Source organism: Canis lupus, chromosome 8, assembly GCF_003254725.2.
Source record: "Canis lupus dingo isolate Sandy chromosome 8, ASM325472v2, whole genome shotgun sequence".
NCBI lineage: Eukaryota > Metazoa > Chordata > Mammalia > Carnivora > Canidae > Canis > Canis lupus.
Window position 1 is genome coordinate 59,945,044 of NC_064250.1, and position 24,801 is coordinate 59,969,844.

Below are 24,801 nucleotides of genomic sequence, written 5' to 3' on the forward strand. Positions count from 1 at the left end.
AAGTTAACTTTAATTTCTGTGCTACTCAACATACTACACCAGATTTTCCACTCCATGACTGCCTTCTACCAATACTTTACATTTTGTTTTACTTTCCAGGATACCAACATTTGAGATAACTGTAACCTTACCTTATAATTTGGGGGGGATCTTAGGTCAATTTTAGATTTTCCATGAGAATTATTAGTAAACAACCAAATAATTACATTTTTTTTAGTTTCCTCAACAGTGCTTTGTGCTGCTATTTATACGTGAATGTAAAGCACTAGTTTTTATTTTAATTAAAGATTGGCTATTAGGGATAATATATTTTTATAAGAAATCAGGAAATAGCTTGTGAATTCTTGATATGATTGACTTTTTCTTGGAAAAAAATATTGTGGTAGAACTTTGTTTTTTTTTTTTTGAGACTAGGTAAGCGTAAATTTATCTGATTGCAGGAAGAAAACTTTCGGAAGAGAAAGTTGCCTGTGGTAAGTTCAGTTGTTAAAGTAAAAAAGTTCAATCATGATGGAGAAGAGGAGGAGGAAGATGATGATTGTGGGTCTCGTACAGGAAGCATCTCCAGCAGTGTGTCAGTGCCAGCAAAGCCTGAAAGGAGGTACCTTCACCATTGTCTGTAAATCAATCTTTAATTGCCTGATGGAATCTTCTGGGTTTCTTGAAGAGGATATCATGAAAATAAAAATTTAATAGCGTTCAAGACTTTCCTGTTGGCTTTTGAGACACAGATTATTGAGAGAGAAATTGATTAAAATTGGATAAGACTGCAGAGAATACTAAAATCTGTAGTATGGGGGGCAGGGGTGATCCAGATTCATTATTTAAAAAGTTAAAAGGTTTTAGTGTAATTGACATTTCCTAAAAACTACAGCTAGTCTGTTCAAAACCAAAGAGAAGGCTGTAAGGGCCTAATAGATGGCTAGCATGTAAAGAACTCAAATCTAAAATTTAATCAAAATACCTTTAATTTTTTTAGACCTTCACTTCCACCTTCTAAACAAGCTAACAAGAATCTAATTTTGAAGGCTATATCTGAAGCTCAAGAATCTGTAACAAAAACAACTAACTATTCTACAGGTAATGTAAATGTATTATGTTTACATTAAGTGAGTAAAGATTTTATTTATTCATGAGAGAGAGAGAGAGGCAGAGACACAGGCAGAGGGAGAAGCAGGCTCTCCCTGCAGGGAACCCGATTGTTGAACTCAATCCCGGGACCCTGGGATTGTGCCCTGACCCAAAGGCAGACACTCAGTCACTGAGCCACCCAGGCATCCCGAGTTTTCTTTTTCTTTTTCTTATTTTTTCTTTTTCTTTTTCTTTTTCTCTTCTCTTTTCTTTTTTTTAATAATTATAGTTGGAGACTTCAGTATTTCTCTCTCTTTTTTTTTAAAGATTTTATTTATTCATGAGAGAGACAGCGGCAGAGGGAGAAGCAGGTTCATGCAGGGAGCCTGATGTGGGACTCAGTCCCAGGTCTCCAGGATCACGCCCTGGGCTGAAGGCAGCGCTAAACCACTGAGCCACCTGGGCTGCCCTGTAGTCAACATTTGATAGGAACTTATGATATATAAAAAGGAGCGCAGTAGGATATTAAGAGGTCAGAATTAGAAAAAGTTAGCTAGTGCATGAGTAGGTTGGCTTCTTTGCTTTCAGTGGAACTGATTAGTGGAATATAAGGCAGAGAATTGACGCATTGGTGATGTTCCTACCCCAGTCCTAGTGGGAGTACTAAATTAATTTATGAGGGAATAAAAGAGGATTGCATGTTTTTAAAATCTATAATCTGACCTTACAGAAAGCTTGTTCTGAAATGCAAACTAAATGATGGGTGCCGATGGGTGCCATATTGTCATTAGGTTTTGTACTCTGCCCCATGTGCTATAGTCATTGTAAAACTTTCTGATGATTGGGGCCCCTTGGGTGGCTTAGTTGGTTAAGCATCTGCCTTTAGCTCAGGTCATGATTCCAGGGTCCTGGGTCAAGCCCCACATCTCACTCCCTGCTCACTGGGGAGCCTGCTTCTTCCTCTCCCTCTCCCTCTGCTGTTTAGCTCTATCTCTCTGTTAAATAAATAAATAAAAGCTTGTAAAAAAACTCAAACAAAAAAATATAATTGCCCACTCTTAAATTTTTTTAGAAGATTATTTATTTATTGTTTAAAGATTTATGTATTCATGAGAGAGAGAGAGAGAGAGAGGGAGAGAGAGACACAGGCAAAAGGAGAAGCAGGCTCCTTGCAGGGAGCCCAGTGTGGGACTTGATCCCTGGACCCAGGATCACGGCCTGAGCTAAAGGCAGACGCTCAACCACTGAGCCACCCAGGCATCCCTAAAATTTTTCTTGTATTTTTGCTATGGGTTTGATGACTGTTCTTTTAGAATTTTTCTACTTTTTCATTCTGTTTTGTATCTCTTTTTGTGATCCCTTCCAAAAGTGAAGTAAATTGTAAGTTATCACTTTTTGAACCTCACAGGTATCTGTCCTCTTGCTTTTCTCATTTCTGACTTAATCTTTTTTTTTTCATTTCTGACTTAATCTTGAACATAAAATTAAACCGGTTTTAGCTTACAAGTATTGTCAAGTAAAAGCCAAAAACTAGAGCTAATCTATTTACATTTCATTTCTTTGTCCACAATATTGAGTGTTTTACAATGATGAGACTTTTTTTAAGATTTTATTTACTTATTCAATTAATTCATTTATTATATTTTTATTATTTATTTATTCATGAGAGACACAGAGGCAGAGACACAGGCAGAGGGAGAAGCAGACTTCCTATGGGGAGCCCATTGCGGCATTCAATCCCAGGACCCCAGGATTAAGGCCTGAGCCGAAGGCAGATGTCAACCACTGAGCCACCCACGTGCCCCACAATGATGAGAGTTGTAGAGAATTTTACTTGCTGAGTTTGAAATTTCCTGTTTTTATTTTTATTATTTTTTAATTTAAATTTTTATTTATTTAAGGATGGGGAGGGAGATGGATAAGCAGAGACTGTACTGAATGCAGAGCCTAATGTGGGAGCGATCTCATGACCCTTATTAGATCATGACTTCAGCAGAAATGAAGAGTTAGATGTTTAACCAACTGAAACACCCAGGAGCTCCCGTTTTTAGAATTATGGGAGATTCCCCAAGTAGTTTTGAGAAACATCATTGAAGTTCATTCTTGAACTTTATTATGTAAATTATAACTTGAAGTTATTACAGGATCATGAAGCAAAATTTAAACTACATTTGGTTAAAAATAAATACATATGTGTGGCAGTATATTTATGGCTTGTTTAAAATATATAGATGAAGTCAGGTGTCTGTCTCTCTGGAATATTGTAAGAAAAAAGGTGTTATCTATGAACTGTTTGAAAATTTTCATATGTTCTAAACTCAAGGAGGCATTTATGTTTAATAGGACTTACCTTTCAGTTTTGATGTATTACTGAATCTGCATTTCGCATTTTTTTTTCCTTTTAAAAAGTCTCACAGAAACAGACCCTTCCAGTTGCTCCCAGAACTCGAACTTCTCAAGAAGAATTGCTGGCAGAAATGGTCCAAGGGCAAAGCAGGACCCCCAGAATAAGTCCCCCCATGAAAGAAGAGGAAACAAAGGGAGATAATCTAGAAAAAAGCCAAGGTAATAATTTAAGTGATATGTCATTCTCTATTATACTTTTTTTATGAGGCATTAAATATTTGCCAGTGGGTGTGAAATGTTCTTTTTCTTTTCCTTTTTTTTAAAGATTTTATTTATTTATTCACGAAAGACACAGAGAAAGAAAGGCAGAGACGTAGGTAGAGAAAGAAGCAGGCTCTAGGCAGGGAGCCTGATTTGGGACTCGATCTGAGACCATGGGTCATGCCCTGAGGCAGGTGCTCAACCGCTAAGCCACCCAGGCATCCCAAAATGTTAGCTCTATGAGAAGAGTGCTTGTTAGGCCCAACAATAGAATGAGGAAGAATCATGAGGAAAGTCTGTGCCTACACATTTTAGAATTTTAAGCCTTTTTATTATGGAAATTTTCAGTGTTCTTAACAGTGGGAAGAATAGTGCAGTGAATTCCCAAGAACCCAGTTGCCTTAATAATTAGGAGTATTTTGCTGTCTTAAGGAAGTTCCTAGTTAGAGATACATAGATACTTCTTCCTCTTTTTTTTTTTTTTAAATTAATCCTATCCCTGTTCTCTTGAACTTGCATCTTTAAACCTCCTTTCTTAGCATCTTGTCTTTCACCTGCCAGGATCTGCCTTATTGTCCCAAGTGGCCCTACTTTATTCTTTTGTTCCTGACAAACTGCAGTTAGCCTTGAGCTGATCTTTCTGCTTCTTTTCTCTCAACCCCCACGACCCTCCCCATTTCCAGTACACTTTCCTGTCTAAAATGTGACTCTGATCATGTGACTCCTTGAGAGCATTATGTTTCCACCTCATGCACTGTCTGGGATTGATGCCATCGGCATGGTCTTTTGGCAGTTTGGATGTCTGGTCTCTGGGCCCAGTCATTCTCCATTGCTCTCCAATCTCTTCTTCTGTTCCTGTCAGGAAAGGTCCTAGTTTTCTGTGTTTTCTACTGAGGTCTCCATTTAAAAACCCTGCCTGAACTGAATGCTTGTCATGTTATTCTGACTTACATTTTCTAATGCCGGCATACATTTTTTCATTCCTCCCTGTGTTTTTGAAGCTGTTCCAGGTTCATTTCAGATTTGTTTCATAAAGCCCTAGTGATTCCATTCTATGTCTGTCTTTTCATTCTCTTTTTAAAAAATCCCATGTCAGCATTATATGCAATTCCAGTAAACGATGGACCTGAGAATAGGAAAATTCCAAAACAGCCGATAGGTACAAACTAGAAAGTATAGGTGGGCCAGTTTGTGAATAGCAATTGGAAAGCATTTGAGCTTCAGTAAGGATAAGAATTGCAGTGTATTAAAGCTCATCTAACAGGTTTAAATCCATGATCTCATATTTTTTAAAAGTAAATCCTTAATTGGTCACTTTCTGTAAGATAATAGATACTAATTCATTGTCTTGAAAACTGGATGAATAAAATTATTGAGCATTTATATTATCTTTCTGTTAAAGAATGGTGTCCCTGTGTAACCAAATAGTATAGGAGTTAGCATTTGTTTTTGTAAATAGTTTTATTGGAACCAAGCCATGCTCATTCATGCATGTATTGTCTATGGTTGCTTTTGTACTGTATCCCCAGAGTTGAATAGCTGCAGCAGACCATATAGCCCCCACAACTTGAAATAGAAAACATTTACAATCCTTTATGTAGTCAGTGAGGAAAGATTTTTTTTTCGTTATTGTTTTTTTTTGTTTGTAATAAACTGCCTAGCATGGAGCTTGAACACTTGACCCTGAGGTTGAGTCACAGTCTTCTGAGTGAATCAGCCAGGCACTACTTGGAAAACATTTTTTTTTTTTTTTTTTAAAGATTTTATTTATTCATGAGAGACACACAGAAAGGCAGAGACACGGGCAGATGGAGAAGGAGGTTCCATGCAGGGAGCCTGACGTGGCACTGGATCCCAGGTCTCCCAAGATCACGCCCTGGGCTGAAGGTGGCGCCAAACTTCTGGGCCATTGGGGCTTCCCGGAAAACATTTTTTAAATTACTCCACCTAATAAGTGAAAACAGAATGATAGAATTATAGCTTTTTGGGCTTTTTTTTTTTCCTTCAGCTCAGTGAATTAATGAATCTAGGCACTAGATGATTGATGGCTACTTGAAAAGTGAAAAACAGCCATTTCATGCATCCAGATGAAAGAATAAAACTATCTTAGTCTTGGCAGAGGATTTGAACCTGAGTGATGAGTGAGGGGCTCTGATTCAGCAGTCAACTTGCAGGAAGTTCAGAGGCCAGAGGAATATGTTGGTTGTCACATCATGAATGTATAACTGGCAAAAAACAGTCTCTGGCACTCCATGTAGGTCAGACAGCCTGGGAATTCTAAATTAAGAGACAAAATAACAAGGTGCAAGGTTAAACTATAATGTCTAGAGATACACACTTGTGTGAAAAAGCCACAAAGGAATTTTAAGTTACCAAAAAAGGCATAAATGGGGTCAGCCCGGGTGGCTCGGCAGTTTAGTGCTGCCTTTGGCCCAGGACGTGATCCTGGAGGCCCAGGATCGAGTCCCATGTCGGACTCCCTGCATGGAGCCTGCCTTTCCCTCTGCCTGTGCCTCTGCCTCTGTGTGTGTGTGTGTGTGTGTGTGTGTGTGTGTCATTAATAAATAAATAAAATTTTTAAAAAAGGCATAAGTTACTTTAGGCGAGGACTGATGGAGATACAGAAAAGTTTCTGGGGTGGTTGGCACAGTTCTGTTTTCTCGACCTAGATGGTGGTTGCGAGGATGTTTTGCCTTATAAAATTCATTGAATTACTGTTTGTGTGGTTCTCTATATTACTATTTTGTTTTAAAGTAAAAGGTTAAAAATTTGAAATGGTAACAAGTACATCTGATGAGACTTAATATTCTCACTGAATTTACTCGCAACTGCAAAGTGACATTCTGCAGTGGTTAATTACCGTGCTCACTCACTGTTTTATATCTTTTGACTCGTTTTTAAAAATCAAATACTCACACATGTATTGGCATGAGTTGTTCTTTCATCTCCCTGGCCTCTGTATTTTTACGAGTCTACTGGCTCATGGTATTCATGCTATTTATGTTTTTTCTTGGCTTAGTTTGTCACCAGAAGTTTATTTTTGCTAATGTGTTCAAAGACTTAACAATAATTCTGGCTCTATTGATTCTCTTTTGATGTCTTGCTCTTCTGTTTCCTTGGTTTCTGGTATTTTTAATATATCCATCTATATTTTTAATTATTAATTTAGCTCAGTTTGTCCTGTCAAATGTAAGCATTTAAGCTGTAAATTTCTCTTGGTACCACTTTTGTTGCATATTACAAATTTTGATGTAGAATGTTTTCATTATCAATCTAAGTATCTTTAATTTCTGCTATGATCTTTGTCTTTGACTTGAGTTATTTGGAAATGTTTGTAACTGACATATATGGAAGATTTGTTTTTGTCTCTTATTCTGTACTCTTGACCTAATTGCATTGTGTCAGTGTGACCTGTGTAATACATGTTTTTTGAAAATTGTTAAGACTTAAGACATCAGTTTTGCACATCTTCCATGTGCATAATTGTTGGATTGGGGATTTTGCATTTCTTAGATAAAGCTCTGTGGTTATGTTGTTCAAATCTTGACCTACCTTACTGAGTTTTTGGTTTGCTTTAACTTAATAAGTGAGAGAAGATCTTGAGATTGTCCATTAGAATGATATATTTATCTTAATTTCTCTATATTTGTAGTATTTGTTTTCCATGCCTTTGTTGTCAGGTTTCTCTGCTCTTTTAATGCTTTGGACAGATATGTATCTTAAATACTATAAAGGTATGTTGTTGTTTTTATTTGTTTGTAAAGATTTTATTCCAGAGAGAGAGAGTGGTGGGGAGCTCAGGGAGCAGAGGGAGAGAGCACAAGCAGACTCCATGCTGAGCATGGAACCCAATGTGGGGCTTCATTCCAGGACCCTGAGATCATGACCTGAGCTGAAACCCAAGAGTCAGTCAGATGCTTAATCAACTGAACCACCTAAGCACCCCTAGATTGTTGTTGTTGTTGTTGTTGTTTTTAACCCAGTCTGAGTTGTCTTATTGGAAAGTTTAAGCCATTCATAGTCTTAGAATTTTAGATGTTGTCGGACTGGTTTCTGTCATTTTATTGGCCTTTATTGGCCTCATATTTTGGCCTTTCATTGTTTTTTCCTCTTTTGCCTTTAAGATTCCTTAGTTACTATTGTTGATTGCCCCAGCTCTTTTTTTTCTTTACTAATTTGAACACTCCATTTCTGTTCATTCAGTGGTTAGCACTGAAATTTTACTGTGCCAATTTTTAAAAAATATTTTATTTATTCATGAGAGACAGAGAAAGAGGCAGAGACCTAGGCAGAGAGAGAAGCAGGTGCCATGCAGGGAGCCCGGTGTGGGACTCCATCCTGGGACTCCAGGATCATGCTCTGGGTCGAAGGCAGGTGCTCAACTGCTCAGCCACCCAGGCATCCCAGCTGTGCAGATTTAATTGCATATTCCAGAGGTTAATGTTCTGACCCCGTTTCCAAAGTAAATGCACTGCAGAATACCTTAGCTCCAGTCTTTACCCTTTTGGCTTACATTATGTTTCCAGTGTTTCATTTTAGTCTTTTAAAATATGTAAGTTGGGCACCATTATTATCCTTTTACCCAGGCAATATTTATTCTGATTTTACCTATATGTTTATCAGTTTTTGTTCTCAAATCTTGAATGTTATTTGGGCATCATCATCTTCTAATGTTTTGAAGTATTTTTGAAGTATATACTTTGGAAGTTTCTTTAAGAATAGGTCTGTTGCTTTAAATTTGCCGAGTCTGTTTATCTGTGTGTTTTTTCCTTCTTTGTGCAGTAATTTTGCTGGATAACAGTTATTTGTTCTCAACATTTTGTATGTACTATTCCATTGTCTTCTGGCTTCCATTATTGTTGAGTGGACTTCTGTCATTCTAATTGTCTGTCGTTCCTTTGTAGGTGATCTGTCCTTTCTCTGGCTGCTTTCAAGATCCTCTCTTTGTCTTTGATGTTCTGCAGTTTCACTACGATGTATCTAGGCATGGATTTCTTTCTGTTTTCCTATTTTGTATATTTTGTATAAAAAACATTTAAATAAAATATATTGTAAAATACATGTTCACTCTAGAAAATTGGAAAAACAAATCTTTGTAACGCTTGTTGATTACAAACTAATCAAATAGCATAGAAATTTTAAAAATAAAAAGTAGCATTCTTAATTCTTTTCCACCTTGGTTCTTTCCAGAGGCCTACCACTTATAAAAGCTTGTGTTTTTTCTTTGATTTTTCTCCATGTCTGTAATATGCTTTTATAATACTCTTTGTTCATTTGCTAAGTATAGGTGGTATCTTCTGTTTTTTTTTTTTTTTGCCACAGTATGTCAGATTTAACTCCCCCCCCCCCTTCCCTGCCTTTCAAGCCCATATAGTAAAGTCACTATTTTTGATTGATTTATTGGTTACTTTTGTCATTTTAAGTAATACATCTAAATGTTTTTTTGTGTGATTACTTTATTTCAGTATATTTTGTTCTTTTTCTTTCTTTTTTTTTAAGATTTTATTTATTTATTCATGAGAGACACACAGAGAGAGGGGCAGAGACATAGGCAGAGGGAGAAGCAGGCTCCATGTAAGAAGCTCAATGTGGGACTTGATCCCAGATCTCCAGGATCATGCCCCAGGCTGAAGGCGGCACCAAACTGCTGAGCCACCCAGGCTGCCCCTTTGTTCTTTCTCTTTACTTATTTTTAGATTTTATTTATTTTAGAGAGCGTGCAAGCAGGGAGAGGGAGAGGGACAAGGAGAGTCCATGCTGAGCTCAGAGTCCAACCCGGGGCTCAATCTCGTGACCCTGAGATTATGACCTGAGCTGAAATCAAAAGCTGGATGCTCAACCGACTGAGCTACTCAAGTACCCCTATTTCAGTATACTTTGACTTCCAAAAGATAAGGATATGTCCCTTTTTAAACTCTAATACATCCTTTTTTTTTTTTTTTTTTTAAAGATTTTATTCATGAGAGAGAGAGAGGCAGAGACATAGGCAGAGGGAGAAACAGGCTCCATGCAGGGAGCCTGACGTGGGACTCATTCCTGGGTCCCTAGGATCACACCCTGAGCCGAAGGCAGCGCTAAACCGCTCAGCCACCTGGGCTGCCCTAATACATCTTATCTTTCTTTCTTTTTTTTTTTTTTAATATATTTTTTTATTTATTTTTATTTATTTATGATAGTCACACAGAGAGAGAGAGAGAGGCAGGGGCATAGGCAGAGGGAGAAGCAGGCTCCACGCACCGGGAGCCCGATGTGGGATTTGATCCCGGGTCTCCAGGATCGGGCCCTGGGCCAAAGGCAGGCGCTAAACCGCTGCACCACCCAGGGATCCCGAATACATCTTTTCTCAACACACCTTCTAACCTGTGTCCTTTTTTGGGAAGGGGGGACAGAGAGGGGAGAGAATCTTTTTTTTTTTTTTTTAAGATTTTATTTATTCATGAGAGACCCAGAGAGAAGGCAGAGTTATAGGCAGAGGGAGAAGCAGGCTCCCTACAGGGAGCCCGATGTGGGACTTGATCCCAGAATTCCAGGACCACACCCTGAGCCAAAGGCAGATGCTCAACTAGTGAGCCACCCACGTGTCCTGGGAGAGAGAATCTTAAGCAAGCTCCATACCCAGCATAGTAAGGCTTAGTCTCATAACCTTGAGATGATGACCTGAGCTGAAATCAAGAGTCAGATGCTTAGCCAACTGAGCCATTCAGGCACCCTAAACTCTGTACTTTTATGTTAGCAAGGATGATCAAATACACATTTTGTTCTCTTTTCCTTGTTAGGACTACTTTGCTTTATAAGTTGACTAAACGTTTAGAACCAATAAGCAGCATATTTACATTATTAAGACTATATAAATAGGGGCACCTGGATGGTGCAGTCAGTTAAGCATCCAACTCTTGATTTCCACTCAGGTCATGATCTCAGGTCATGCGATCAAGCCCTGCTTCGGGCTCCATGGTAGGCTTGGAGCCTGTTTAAGATTTTCTCTCCCATCTCCCTCTGCCCCTTTCTCTAAAACCCCCCACTTTCTCTAAATAAATTAAATAGAATCATTTTTTTTTTTTTTTAAAGACTCTCTAAATATTAGTCACTAGAGGGCCAGATTTACATTTTGATCTACAACTCTCTGTCGGGGGTTCCCTAGAGCTTAGTTTTTCCACTCTTGAATAATTTTTTGCTTTAAGTTCTCCCCCCCTCCCTTGTATTGCCTACCTTTATTATAGTCTAAAAATCTGTCATTTTTTACTATTAAGTCTTTGAGTTCGACTTTTTTCTTAGGTACCTTTATCCTAGAGCCTCTGTCCTCTTTTGCTCATCTGACTGGTTGCTCTCTGGGTCTTCTTCAAGACTGTCATTCCAGGACTGACTTCTCCCGAGTTTGCTCTGCATTTTCTGGATCCCACTGTCTTCTCCGTATATTCTTCCATTTTGTTATCACATCATGAAGAGCCTTATGAAAAAGTATGGGAGGTAAACTTTTCTGAGTACTTAGAAATCTAAAGATATCCTTTTACTTAATTGATATTTGGATAGGTACAGAATTCTGAGTTTTTCTCAAAACTTTGAATGCCTTCATTGTCTTGAGGCTTCTCATGTTTATGCTGAGGAATTGATTGCCCATGTGATTCTTACTCTGTTATAGGATACCAGAGATTTGTTTCTCTGGAGGATCTTAGGATTTTCTCTATGTTCTTGATATCTGAAATTTACTGTGATAAACATAGGTGCTAGTAGTCACTTTTGGGCTGGATGCCTTGTGTGCTTTATTAATTTGAAAATCCATGCTTTTAATCTGGGAAATTTCTCTTTAAATTATTATTTTTTTAAATTGTTCTCTTTTTTCATTATTCTCTTGTTTTGGAAATTCTCTTAGTTGGATGATAATCTTCCTGCTTTGATTTTTCTCATTTTTTACTTGATCTTTATTCTACTTTGGGATATTTTATTGACTTTATTACTTCAGTCCCGTTTTTGTTTTTTTTTTAAGGCAGGTATATTAAAATTTCTATAAGCTCACTCTTGCTTTGTTTTGTGGATATAGAATCATTTCAGATTTTTCCGAAGAATATAATTAGAGGATTTTTTTTCTTTTTAAAGAATTATATTTTGTGGCCTAATTGATGGTTTCTTGAGTCAGTTTTTTTTTGTTTTTCTTTTTGTTTATTCCTTTTACTTGCAGGCTCTTTTAAAAATGTAGACATGTGGGTTCCTGCTTTAAGAAAAGGCAGCAAAGAGGCTTACCTAGAATTGTGTGGGCTAAGCTTTGCTGTGGGCAGGTTTTATTTTAAATAGAGCAGACAAGGAGCTACAGTTGGCCTTAAAATTATAGAGCAATTTCCTGGAGGTGCTTACACTCCCAGTGTCTATCTAATTTGCTGTGTTCCTTTCTTTTTAAAACATTTGGATTTTTTTTTTTTTTTTTAAGTAGGCTCCGTACCCAACATGGGTCCTGAACTCATGACCCTGAGATCAAGAGTTTCATTCTGTACTGACTGAGCTAGGCAGGCACCACAAAACATTTAAAGCTTTTAAAAATGCCTGGCTGTATCATTCACAAACCTTGCTTTCTGTCGCACATCCATTATAGTCTTTGCTCCTCATTTCACACAGTTGGATGCCCCTTTGTTCGTTTCATCCAGGGCAAATATCTCCATGTTGTCAACTCCCAAGGGTCTATCTCCAGCCAAGACTTTGCATCTATATTCCTGATCTTATCCAGCTGCTTATTCTACATTTCTTCTTGAATATGTAATAAATTATTTTAAACTTGTCTAAAACCTAACTACTAACAATCTTTTCCTCCAGTCTGTTTTTCCTGCGATTTTCCTCATTGTAGTTAATGGCCCAATACCACTTTTCCAGTTGATCAGGCCAGAAACCTAATGCTGTTCTTTCTTTCAAACTTAGGGCCTTCTTCCTTGCCTCTCACTTTTCCTTCCTCTTTCTCTCTCTTAACTTCCTTCTGCCTTCTACCTTTAGCAAACCTGTCCACTGCTGCCTTCAGAGTATATTAAAATTCCCCTATTCCTCATCCCCTCCGCCTCCACCACCCTAATTTAAGCCAGTCATCCATGACTCGCCTTGATTATTGGAATAGTGTCCTTACTGGTCTGCTTTCAGACTTGCCCTCCTAGAGTCTGTTCCACAAGGTAGCAAGTGAGCCTTTTAAACTGTAAGTGAGATCATGCTACTCCCCTTCTCAGAACCCTCTGGTGGTTCCCTATTACACTACAAGTAAAAGTAGTAAGATTCCACCCTTCTCCCTCAGCCGCCTTCTTCTTGCTATTCCCCAGACATACTTTAGTGTGTTTCTCTTTCAGAGCATTCAAAGAAGAACATGTCTGAGATGCCTTCACCCTTTTCCTAGAATATTTTTTTCCATCTGTCCACATAACTCACTCACAAGTTATCTTTGTGAAGCCCTCCCTAGTTCCCAACTCCATGACCCACTTTTCTAAATCTTTACTTTTCTCCATAGCATTTCTTGTCATCTAAATGTATTTTATGTTTTCATAGTTCAGATATTTTTATCCAGACTAAGGTCATTAATGATAAACTTGTTCTATTTTACATATATTTTGGGTTGGCTTTTTTTTTTTTTTTTAAGGTGTCATCTCTTACCTCTCCCTACCAGAATATAAGTTCTCTGACCAAGGATTTGTGTGTGTTATTCATTGCTGTGATTGAGTGCCCAGAACAGTGCCTGACGTGTAGTAGGAGTTCATTAAATCCTTTGGCCTTTTTTTTTTTTTTTAAGATTATATTTATTTATTTGAGAGAGACAAAACAAGCAGGGAGGAGGGGGAGAATAAGGGAGAAGCAGACTCCCTCCTGAGCAGAGAGCCCATGTGGGGGGTCGATCCCAGGACCCTGAGATCATGACTTGAGCCAAAGGCAGATGCTTAATGGACTGAGACACCCTAAGTGCCCTAAGGAAGAGGCAGGAGCCCCTAAGTCCTTTTGTGTCAACAAATGTATCACTTCTGCCTTGCATCTCACTTGCAGTGTAGGGTCTCATTTTGGCTTTTCTGCTCTGCCTCACAGGCAGTATTTGTTCATTAATTCCCTGTTTTCCAGAGGTTGCCGAAATCTCATCTGCTCTGTTCCCCTTCCTAGTCCATACCTCTAAGTCAGTGATTTCCTTATTTCTTTTTTTTTTTTTTAAATGTTCTCTTTTTTAAGATTATTTATTGATTGATTGATAGAGACACACACACAGAGAGAGAGAGAGGCAGAGACACAGGCAGAGGGAGAAGCAGGCTCCATGCAGAGAGCCTGACGTGGGACTAGATCCTGGGCCTCCAGGATCACGCCCTAGGCTGCAGGGCGGCACTAAACCGCTGCGCCACCGGGGCTGCCCTCCTTATTTCTGATTATATAATTTTTTGTGTGTACTAGTATCTTATGTATTTGATTTACATATATCCATACTATTACTGGTATGTAAGAACATGTAAAAATAGGACTCTCTAAGGAGGATAGAGATATAAAATTTTTTTTAAAAGATTTTATTTATTAAAGTGAGGGAGTAGGGATCCCTGGGTGGCTCAGCGGTTTAGCGCCTGCCTTTGGCCCAGGGCACGATCCTGGAGACCCAGGATCAAATCCCACAGTCGGGCTCCCGGTACATGGAGCCTGCTTCTCCCTCTGCCTGTGTCTCTGCCTCTCTCTCTCTCTGTGACTATCATAAATAAATAAAAATTAAAAAAAGAAATAAAATTTTTTAAAAAACATTTTATTTATTAAAGTGAGGGAGTAGGGATCTCTGGGTGGCTCAGCGGTTTAGCACCTGCCTTCGGCCCAGGGCATGAACCTGGAGTCCCAGGATCGAGTCCCACATTGGGCTCCCTGCATGGAGCCTGCTTCTCCCTCTGCCTCTCTCTCTCTCTCTCTCTGTGTCTCTCATGAATAAATACATTTTAAAATAAAATAAAGCGGAGTGAGAGAGAGCACAGGCAGGGAGAGAGTGGCAGAGGGGAGGAAGAAGCAGCATCCTCACTGAACAGGGAGCCCAGTGAGGGGCTCAGTCCTAGGACCCTGGGATCATGACCTGAACTGAAAGCAGACACTTGACCTGCTGAGCCACCCAGCTGCCCCAAGATACAAATATTCCTAATAAGATAAAATTTCTGATTATTTTCTTCCTGTACCTCAGTGGATAATCTTAGAAACCCCTTTGGAGTTCCCTGTTGTATGTGTTAGGATTTTGTCCTTTTTAAGTTCTTTACTTCATTTTTATGGGCTCTCCAGAAGGAGAGAGTATAAATGCATTTGTTCAGAGCGTCCTGTTGGACTGGAAGCACTTTGTGAAGGAATCTTAGTAAAGAGAGACATTTTTATATTCAGACAAAATGAAGCTCTCCCCTTTGTTCTGCCCCATTGCCTTTTACAGAGATAGGCGCACTGCACTTAAAACAGTTTGATGTATATCTGTGGTCTTCTTGGCATTTTTGTCATGTGTATGTACATGTATATCCTTTCTGTGTAAAGTAGAATTAAGTGTATATATGCACACCATCTATGTACATATAAAATGGAAATTGCATCACATAGATTTCTCTGACATGTTTTGTTTTTTTAATATGTCATAGAGTAAAGTATAATGGCATGATTATGTGTATGGACTGAGGGAGTCAGACTGCTTAGGTATTAATCCAGGCTATGCCACTTACTAGATTGCCTTAACCTTTATGTACTCCAGTTTCTTTAAGGGGAGCCTGGGTGGCTCTGGATTAAGTGTCTGCCTTCAGCTCAGGTCGTTGATTTCAGGGTCCTGGGATTGAGCCCTGTGTGGGCTCTCTGCTCGGTGGGATATCTACTTCTTTCTCTCATTTTCCTTTTGTGCACTCTCTCAAGTAAATAAATAAAATCTTTAAAAAAAATATGTGTCTTCTACTGACAGATATTTACATTGGAATCTATGGCAGAATCTTATTTTGCGTTCTAAAGTTGGGTTGGGTACAGTGGATGGTAACAGGAAGCCTCAAATGAGTATGTATGTGTGTATTCGTTTATATTTTTTCAAATGAGTTTTTTTTTTTTTTTTTTTAAGATTTAATTTATTCATTCACAAGAGGCACAGAGAGACAGAGAGGCAGAGACACAGGCAGAGGGAGAAGCAGGCTCCATACAGGGAGCCTGGTGCGGGACTCATCCCGGGACTCCAGGATCATGCCCTGGGCCAAACAAAGGAAGGCACTAAACTGCTGAGCCACCCAGGCTGCCCTCAAATGAGTTTTTTTTTTTTTTTTTTTTAAAGATTTATTTATTTTTTTTTTTTTAATTTTATTTTTATTTATTTATGATAGGCACACAGTGAGAGAGAGAGAGAGAGAGAGAGGCAGAGACACAGGCAGAGGGAGAAGCAGGCTCCATGCACCGGGAGCCCGATGTGGGATTCGATCCCGGGTCTCCAGGATCGCGCCCTGGGCCAAAGGCGGGCGCCAAACCGCTGCGCCACCCAGGGATCCCATGAGTTTTTAAAGGCACTTTGTTATTCATCCCCTTAGATCGATCCCTTTTCCTGCTGTTCTCCTTGAAGTGATGTTTGCTGCCCTCTAGTGAACCACCTGGTTTTTCAGGTGGCGTTTGGGTGAGGATGTGCTGTTCTTCCTCATGATTTATGCTGTAAATATCATGTGTTAGCTAGGGCTCTTGATTCTATATGAATCCAAAGCCTTGTAAATTCTAAAAATTATTTTCTGTCTAAAGATTTTAAAGAATTAGATTAAATTTGCAGATGTAGTGAATAAAGATTCTTCTATAAATTTCAGCAGTTTTTCTTTTTCTTTTGTTATTGTAAACATCTATTTAACTGGGAAACCAAAGGCTATAATTATAAGAACTCTTTTGTAGGGAGTGTGGGGGATCATGTCCACCATCTTATGTCCTTGTATTTCGCATGGCTTATTTGTTGTTTGGCTAGTAAATCAAAGTAAAAATGATTTTTCTTAAACTAAAGCCATGGAAATACATTTCCATTAATGCATTGGAAGACTGTAATATTGTTAAGATGGTGATCCTCTCCAAGTTGATTTATATATTCAAGTCAGTCTATGTTAAATCTTGCTGGCTTTTTTTCAGAGATTGGCAAGCTGATCATAAAAATCAAATGGAAATGGAAAGGACTTAGAATAGCCAAAACTAGTGAAAAATAAGAAAGTTAGAGGATTTATATTTTCCATTTGCAAAATTTACTACAGAGCTATAGTAATTGGCAGTTGCATCAGGATATGCAGACAGATCCATAAAAACAAACTGAGCATCTGGAAATAAACTAATATATTTATGATAAGTTGATTTTCGATAAGGATGCCAGAACAGCTTAGTGTGGAGGATAAATAGTCTTTTCAATAAATGGTGCAGGACAACTGGATATCCACATGCAAAGAATGAAGTTGGATCCTTACCTTACGTACATTAAGTCAAAAATAGACCAAAGACCTACATGAAAAGTGAATTTAATAAAAACTCTTAGGGAAAAAAATAGGTGTATAAATCTAAATGAGCTTGGATTAGGCAATGGCTTCTCAGATGTGACACCAAAAGCACAAGCAACTAAAGCAACTAAAGAACAAAGGAGATAACTTGGACATTATATCTAAATTAAAAATTTGGTATTTCAAAGGATGCTCTGAAAAGTAAAAGATAACCCATACACTGGAAGAAAATCACTTATTTACTAATAGTCTATTATTAAACCAAGCCCAAGCCCTCATTTCTCTTACTTGTAAATTCCTACCATACCATATCTGTGCACCTGAACTGCATTATTTCCATATATATTTTATTTTAAAGATTTTATGTGTTCATGAAAGACACAGAGAGGCAGAGACATAGGCAGAGGGAGAAGCAGGTGGGGCCGGGAGCCTGATATGTGGGACTCGATCCCAGGACCTGGGGATCATCCCCTGATCCAAAGGCAGATGCTCAGCCACTGAGTGCCCCCGGTGCCTCTTCTGTATGTATTTTTTTTTTTTTAAGATTTTATTTATTCATGAGAGACACAGAGATTCAGAGACACAGGCAGAGGGAGAAGCTGGAACCATGCAAGAAGCCCGATGCGGGAATGGATCGCATGGACCCCGGGTTCATGTCCTGAGCCAAAGGCAGACGCTCAATCGCTGAGCCACCCAGTTGTCCCCTTCTGTATGTATTTTAAAAGAGATTTGTCTGTGGTTGTGGGTCCATTTATCCTCCCTTCCCACCCCGTACAAAGGAAGTGCCAAATACTGCCCTATACTATTTTCAGCGGTAAATGAAGGGATGGAAATCCATCAAATTCACATCATAACCAGGTATAAAGTACTTAATGTCATCAGATTAAAGTACTTAATGTCATTATATTAATTTTTACTTCAGATCTTCAGTGCTCCTTGTCATATGAGGTAAATAATAGAAAATTCTTTGTGTGTCACATGTCTGATTTTAACCAATCAGGAGCCAGAAGTACTTTGTGTGCAATAATAGGGTTTATTGTTTGGAGATGACTTTAAGTAGGACTTACAGGATATAGGGGCTTCATTTTAATTAGGGCTTCTTAGTTGCAGCAAAGAGAATATTGGTCTGGTTTGTTTAGCATTTTCAAATTTGAGTTCTGACTCCAGAAATGTACAATCCTATGTTTTTAGTTGTAGATTTTAAAATGTTATTTACTCTTAATACTTTTTAAAGTAACAGCCTTAATTACTTTTTATTTTTGATGAAACAGTTTAATGGGCTGTGAAGGAAAAATTACCAAATATTAAGAGGGAGAGAGAATTTTATGAAAATGTCTTCAAGGTTTCCATCACCATCTTTACCGATTTTCTTCTCACCTGCACCAATTGACTTAGGTTCTGTAACAAGTTCTTCTTGTTCACTGAATGAGCTAGACAATATTTCCCATCTTTTAAGGAAAATATCAACTGATATCAATGAAATTAAGGGAATGAAAGCAGCAATTTTGACAGTGGAAGCAAATCTTTTTGATTTAAATGTTAGAGTGTCACAGAATGAAGCAAAAATTTCATCTCTGGAGGATAAAATGAATGAATGTTCAACATCATCTGAATGCAATAAACAATTTGAAGATCTTCAAGAGGAAGTAGATTTTGAATCACAGTCAAGGACTCCTGATGTAAAAATGATCAGCTTCCTTAGAAACATTGAGAAAGGTAAAATTTTTAGTATGTGCTTCTAGGTAACTCACCCTTGGATCTGGGTCTTTTTTTTGTAACTTGACTAGTTCTCATATGGAGGCAGCAAGTCACAAAACTTGACTTTGTCATGGACCTTTAACAGCAAAATTGGAGTATACATGATTAACTTAGAAGCTTAGAGATTACCAGAATTCTCTTTAGTGGGTCTCTGTAAAATGATGTTTTGAAGGGAGAGGTGACCATAGAGAAAACTTGAAATGGTAGTGAATGGTCCTCTTTCATGTATCTGTCTCATGAGGTTATTTTAAAATGTGTAATTCTTTCATTATTCATTGTGTTAAAGAGAACTGTTGTAGTATTAGAATTAGAAGAGCTACTTTTGTTAATCCTAATATGTATCAGTTTCCCAAACTGTTTTACAGGAGTGTAACTTGACTAAATGAGCTTTGTGTTTCAGGTCAGCTCATCAGGATTTACTGTGTTTTTACCATGATGGTTTTGGGAAGAATGAACTTTTTTTGACATACAATTTGCGAGTAATATAACATATTTTAAAAGAAAATAGCTGATAGAATTTTGAATTGAGTATAGTGTTTAAAATTAAAAAACTTTGGGCACCTTAAGTTAGCTCAGTCGGTGAAGCATGTGACTAGACCTTAGGGTTGTAGGTTTGAGCCCCACATTGGGTGTAGAGATTACTTAAAAATAAAAATCTTATTGATTAATTAATTTAAAAAATCCTTTAATGAAACATGGCAGTTGCTTGCCAACTAATGTACTGAGTGAGCAAAGGCTTTCCTTAAAAAACTACAAGTAGTAAATATACTAAAAATTCATATTTAGGAATCTTACTAATATTTCCATATTTGGAACCCTATCAGTCACATCCTTTGTACACTATACTGTACCTCTTAAAGATTTATTTATTTTAGAGAACACGAGAGGGACCTATGCCAAACCCAAGAGTTAGTTTTGAATCATGACCCTGAGATCACGATCTAAGCCAAAACCAAGAGTTGGACAGTTAGCTGACTGTGCCACCCAGTCGCCCCTACTTTTTAAAGTTTATTTTTAATTGAAGTGTAGGTGACAGTACAAAATTATGTTAGTTTTAGGTGTGCGTAGTGATTCAACATTTTATAGACATTATGAAATTCTCACCAGGATTAAGTGTAGTTAGCATCTGTCACCATATGAAGTTATAAAAATATTATCGACTGTATTCCTCGTGTACTTTATATCTCTGAATAACTACAGGTTTGTACCTCTTAATCCTCTTTACCTATTTGCTCCTTTCCTGCTGTAACTACTAGTTCTGCATATTTATGAGTCTGTTTCTGTCTTTTTGTATTTGTTCATTTGAATTGTGTTTTAGATTCAACACGAGTAGAAATAACATGGTATTTGTTTTCTCTTCTTTCATGTAGCAGAGTACCCTGTCTCTGGGTCTGTGTTGCAAATGGCAAGTTTTCATTTTCTTTTTTAATGTCTGAGTAATATTTCTGTGTGTTTATGTATATGGGTGTGTGTATCATATCTTTATCCATTAATCTGTCAGTGCACCCTGAGGTTACTTCCATATCTTGGTTATTATAAATAATACCATAGTAAACATAGGATGTATATATATTCAAATTAGTGTTTACATTTTCTTGGAGCAAATACCGGGGAGTAGAATTACTGGATCCTAAGGTATTTCTCTTTTTAACTTTTTTGAAGAACCTCCTTGGTGTTTTCCACAGTGGCTGTACCAACTTCCATTCCCACCAACATTGCATGAACCTTCGCTTTTCTCCACATCCTTGCCAAGACTTGTTATTTTTTGTCTTTTGGATACTGACCATTCTGACACATGTGAAGTGGTATCTCATTTTGGTTTTAATTTGCATTTTTAAAAAGATTTTGAGAGCGAAATCATGAGTGGGAGGAGGCCCAGAGGGAGAGGGAGAATCAGACTCCCAGCTGAGTGGGGAGCCTTACCGAGAGCTTGATCCCAGGACCCCAAGTTAATGACTTGAATCGAAGACAGGCACGTAACTGAGCCATCCAGAGCCCTTAATTTGCATTTTTGATGAATATAGATGTTGAATGTTTTTTCATGTGTTAGCTATGTCAATGTCTTCTTTAAAAAAATGTCAGTGGGGCACCTGGGTGACCCATTCTGACTCTTGATTTGGCTCAGGTCATGATCTCAGGGGCCCTGGGGTCGAGCCCTGAATCAGGTTCTATGCTCTCAGCATGAAGTCTGCTTAAGATTTTCCCCCCTCCCCACCCCCCCCCTTCTCCAGTGTTCCTTCCCCCTGCTTGTACTCTCTCTCTCTAAAATAAATCTTAAAAAATGTCTATTCAAGTCCTCTGCCCACCCCCCCTCCTTCTTAAAGATTTTATTTGAGAGAGAGCCTGCTTGTGCTGGCATGAGGGGAGGGGGGAGGAACAGAGGGAGAAGGAGAGGCAGACTCCCCGCTGAGCACAGAGCCTGAAGATCTTAACCTGAATCAAAGTCAGACACTTAACCACCCGAGCCACCCAAGTGCCCCGTCTGCCCATATTTTAATCAGATTGGGGGGTGGGATGTTGGTGTTTTATGAGTTCTTTATGTATTTTAGATATTAATCCCTTATTGGATATATCATTTGGAAATATCTCCCCTCCATTCAGTAAGTTGCCTTTTTGTTTTATTTCCTTCACTGTGTAAAAGTATTTTTAGTTTAGTGTAGACCCAATTGTTTTCCTTTTGTTGCCCTTGCCTAAGTAGATAAATCCAAAGAAATATTGCCGAGAATGATAGCCAAGAAATATATGTATATTTTTAAGGATTTTATCCATTCATTTGACAGCACAAGCAGGGGGAGGGGAGTGTCAGGGAGCAGGAGAATCAGACAAGTCTGATGTGGGACTTGATCCCAGGACCCTGGGATCATGACTTGAGCCAGTGACAGACGCTTAACCAACTAAGCCACCCAGGCGCCTGAACTGCCTGTATAGTTGTTGAGTTTTATGATTTCAGGTCAACATTTTATATTACATTAATTCCTTTTGAGTTTATTTTTGCATAGGGTTTAAGAAAGTGGTCCAAATTCATTTTATGTCTTTATGTAGCTGTCCATATTCTCAACACCATTTATTTTTTATTTTTTTATTTAAAAATTTTTTTTAAAAAGATTTTATTTATTCATGAGAGACACAGAGGCAGAGACACAGGCAGAGGGAGAAGCAGGCTCCATGCAGTGAGCCCGACGTGGGACTCGATCCCAGGTCTCCAGGATCACGCCCTGGGCTGAAGGTGGCACTAAACCTTTGGGCCTCCTGGGCTGTAATAGGCACAGTTTAACAAGAGTATTTTTTTCCAGTCCATGAGCATTTATATGTTTATGTTTATTTGTCTCCTTTTCAGTTTCTTGTATCTGACAGTTTTTTTTTTCAGAGAACAGATCATTCACCTCTTTAGTTACATGTATACCTAGATATTTTATTCTTTTTGATGTAATTGTTAATGGAATAGTTTTCTTAAATTTCTCTTTCTGCTTTATTATTAGTGTAGAGAAACACAACAGATCTCTGTATCTTAATTTTGTGTTCTGCAGCTTCACTGAATTCCTTTTTTTTCTTTTTTTGAATTGGTTTCTTCGAATAGTATTTTGGTGGGGTCTTTAGGGTCTTGCATATATGTTATCTATTTCTTTCTTTACAATTTGGGTGTCTTTTATTTCTTGTCTGATCACTATGGCTAGGACTTCCAGTACTGTATTAAATAAAGGTGGTGAGTGTGAATATCCTTGTCTCGTTCTGATCTTAGAGGAAAAGCTTGCAGCCTATCACCATTGAGTATAATATTAGTTGTAGGTTTGTTATATATGGCTTTTTATTGTGTTGTGGTATGTCCTCTCTAAACCCAGTTTGTTGGGCAGCCTGGGTGGCTTAGCGGTTTAGTGCTGCCTTCAGCCAAGGGTGTGATCCTGGGGACCCAGGATCGAGTTCCTCGTCAGGCTCCCTATATGGAGCCTGCTTCTCCCTCTGCCTGTGTCTCTGACTCTCTCTTTGTGTCTTTCATGAATAAATAAATAAAATAAAATCTTAAAAAAAAACCAACCCAGTTTGTCAAGAGTTTTCATCATAAATGGATGTTGGATTTTGTCAAATGGTTTTTCTACGTATATTGAGATAATCATGATTCTTAGCCTTTACTTTTTTAATTTAGTGTGCCAGGTTGATAGATTTGCAGATATGGAACCATCATTGAATTCCTGAAACATGGCACTTAATCATGGTGAATAATTATTTTAATGCATTGTTAATAACACTTATTTTATTATTTATTTATTTATTTTTAAAAGATTAATTATTTCTTCATGAGAGACACGGGCAGAGGGAGAAGCAGGCTGCTCACAGGGACTTGATCCCGGGTCTCCAAGGTCACACCCTGGGCCGAAGGCGGCGCTAAACTGCTGAGCCACCAGGGTGCCCAATAACATTTGTTTTAATCTGCAAGTGGGTACCTAATATCCCCTAAGCACTGTTATGGTGGGGGAGGAGGCTTGGAGAAGTGTGGCATCCTCCCAGCCTTCAAAGAGTTTATCATCAAATTGAAGAGAGAGAAAATCAGTTCTGTGTCACTGCTTTGTCTTATGCCACAGTGTAACTGAGGAAATTATGAACATGTTTAAGAAATCATAAATACTCTCGCTGAATATCTTTTCTTAAATTCAGATGATTGTTTTCATGCTGTTGTAGGATCTGGACTCCAGATTTCTGAGTATCATGACTTGTTCGTTCATTGTTTTCTTTGTATCAGTCTAAGCTCATAGTTTGTCTTTTGGGGAACCCTATGATCAGATAACTATGCTGTGTTTTGCAATTTTAGGAGTAGGGGTTGAATTGTAATGGTGAGAGGCCAAGTCAAGTGATGGAGAGGTTTCTCGTCTGGATCTTGTGCTTGGCCATTGCCTGTCAATCCCAGCTCAAGCTCTGGGTCCATACAACACCTCCTGGTTTTTGCAGCCTTTTACCTTTATTCCGTCTGAGAAAACTGGCTTCCAGACAAAGGAGAACTAGGAATGTCCTGTAATGCCATTTTTGGTTTAACCCAGAGTACAGGTTTTTGTCTTACAGATCTTTGATCTATAAGTATTATTAAATTGCATTCTTGAAGCTAATACATTATTTTTAAGATTTTGACTGAACCTCGGAAGATTATTTCAGGCTTCATTTCTGGGAAACTTACATACTGGTATTGTTGGCTTTTTAAGCTTAATAAAGTTTTAAAATTTGTATTGTAGGAACTCAACAGAGGCAGTTATTATCCCGACTGCAAATTGACCCAGTAATGGCAGAAACTCTCCAGATCAGTCAAGGTTGGTAATAATCTTAAATTTTCATTGTAATCTAGCATTTTCAGTTGCTATTTCCATTTCTTACACCTCATTTAATGTATCTTGTATATCTTAGATCCTGCCCTAAGATGCTATACTTAGATTGTGAAACTGTTTTAGGGCCAGGAGACAAGATCTGCATTTTTTTCATGTTTTATGGTGTTTGTATTTTTTGTCTCATTCAAAACTTTCTTGCTTTGGTGCCGTTTTACCTGAGTCCCTGAAATCTGTTGGCGTCACTCCCCTGCTCTAGGGACAGCTTGAATCCCTAGCCTGCCCTCCTTTCTACCTACTTTTCCAATGTCCTGAGCTGCCTTCCTGTCCTGTAGCCTGTTCAGCCTTATCCTCCCTTTCACTTCACTTTAGAATCTCCTCACCAGGACCACATCTTGTGGCTCCAAGAACTTGTTATTCTTAGAGCCACCATAGTTTAATTATTTGCCTGTCTCCCCTACCCTCAACACGGACCCCCTGCCACGGGCTGCTTCAGGGACAAGTGCCTTATTTGTCTCTGTCCTCTCAGCGCCTGGCCCCTGGCAGATGCATGTGTAGTCCCCAGTAAATGCTGCCTTAATGAAGGGAGCCATGGGATACCTGCAATCTTAAATTCAGAAGCT

General features: G+C 38.4%; 1 protein-coding gene across 5 annotated transcripts in view; it reads left to right on the forward strand.

Annotated features, from left to right (window-relative positions):
• The window catches only part of ZC3H14 (zinc finger CCCH-type containing 14), a 55,133-nt gene that overhangs the window by 16,597 nt on the left and 13,735 nt on the right, over positions 1 to 24,801 (forward strand). For 4 of the 5 annotated variants that reach the window (XM_025443616.3, XM_049113396.1, XM_025443617.3 and 1 more), the window contains 4 exons: positions 441 to 601; positions 980 to 1,080; positions 3,481 to 3,636; positions 24,092 to 24,166. In XM_025443616.3, coding sequence (XP_025299401.3) covers positions 441 to 601; positions 980 to 1,080; positions 3,481 to 3,636; positions 24,092 to 24,166 — 493 coding nt within the window. Of the gene's footprint in view, positions 1 to 440; positions 602 to 979; positions 1,081 to 3,480; positions 3,637 to 18,187; positions 18,831 to 24,091; positions 24,167 to 24,801 lie in introns of those variants that run through there. The other variant, XM_025443619.3, reaches the window with a different exon arrangement.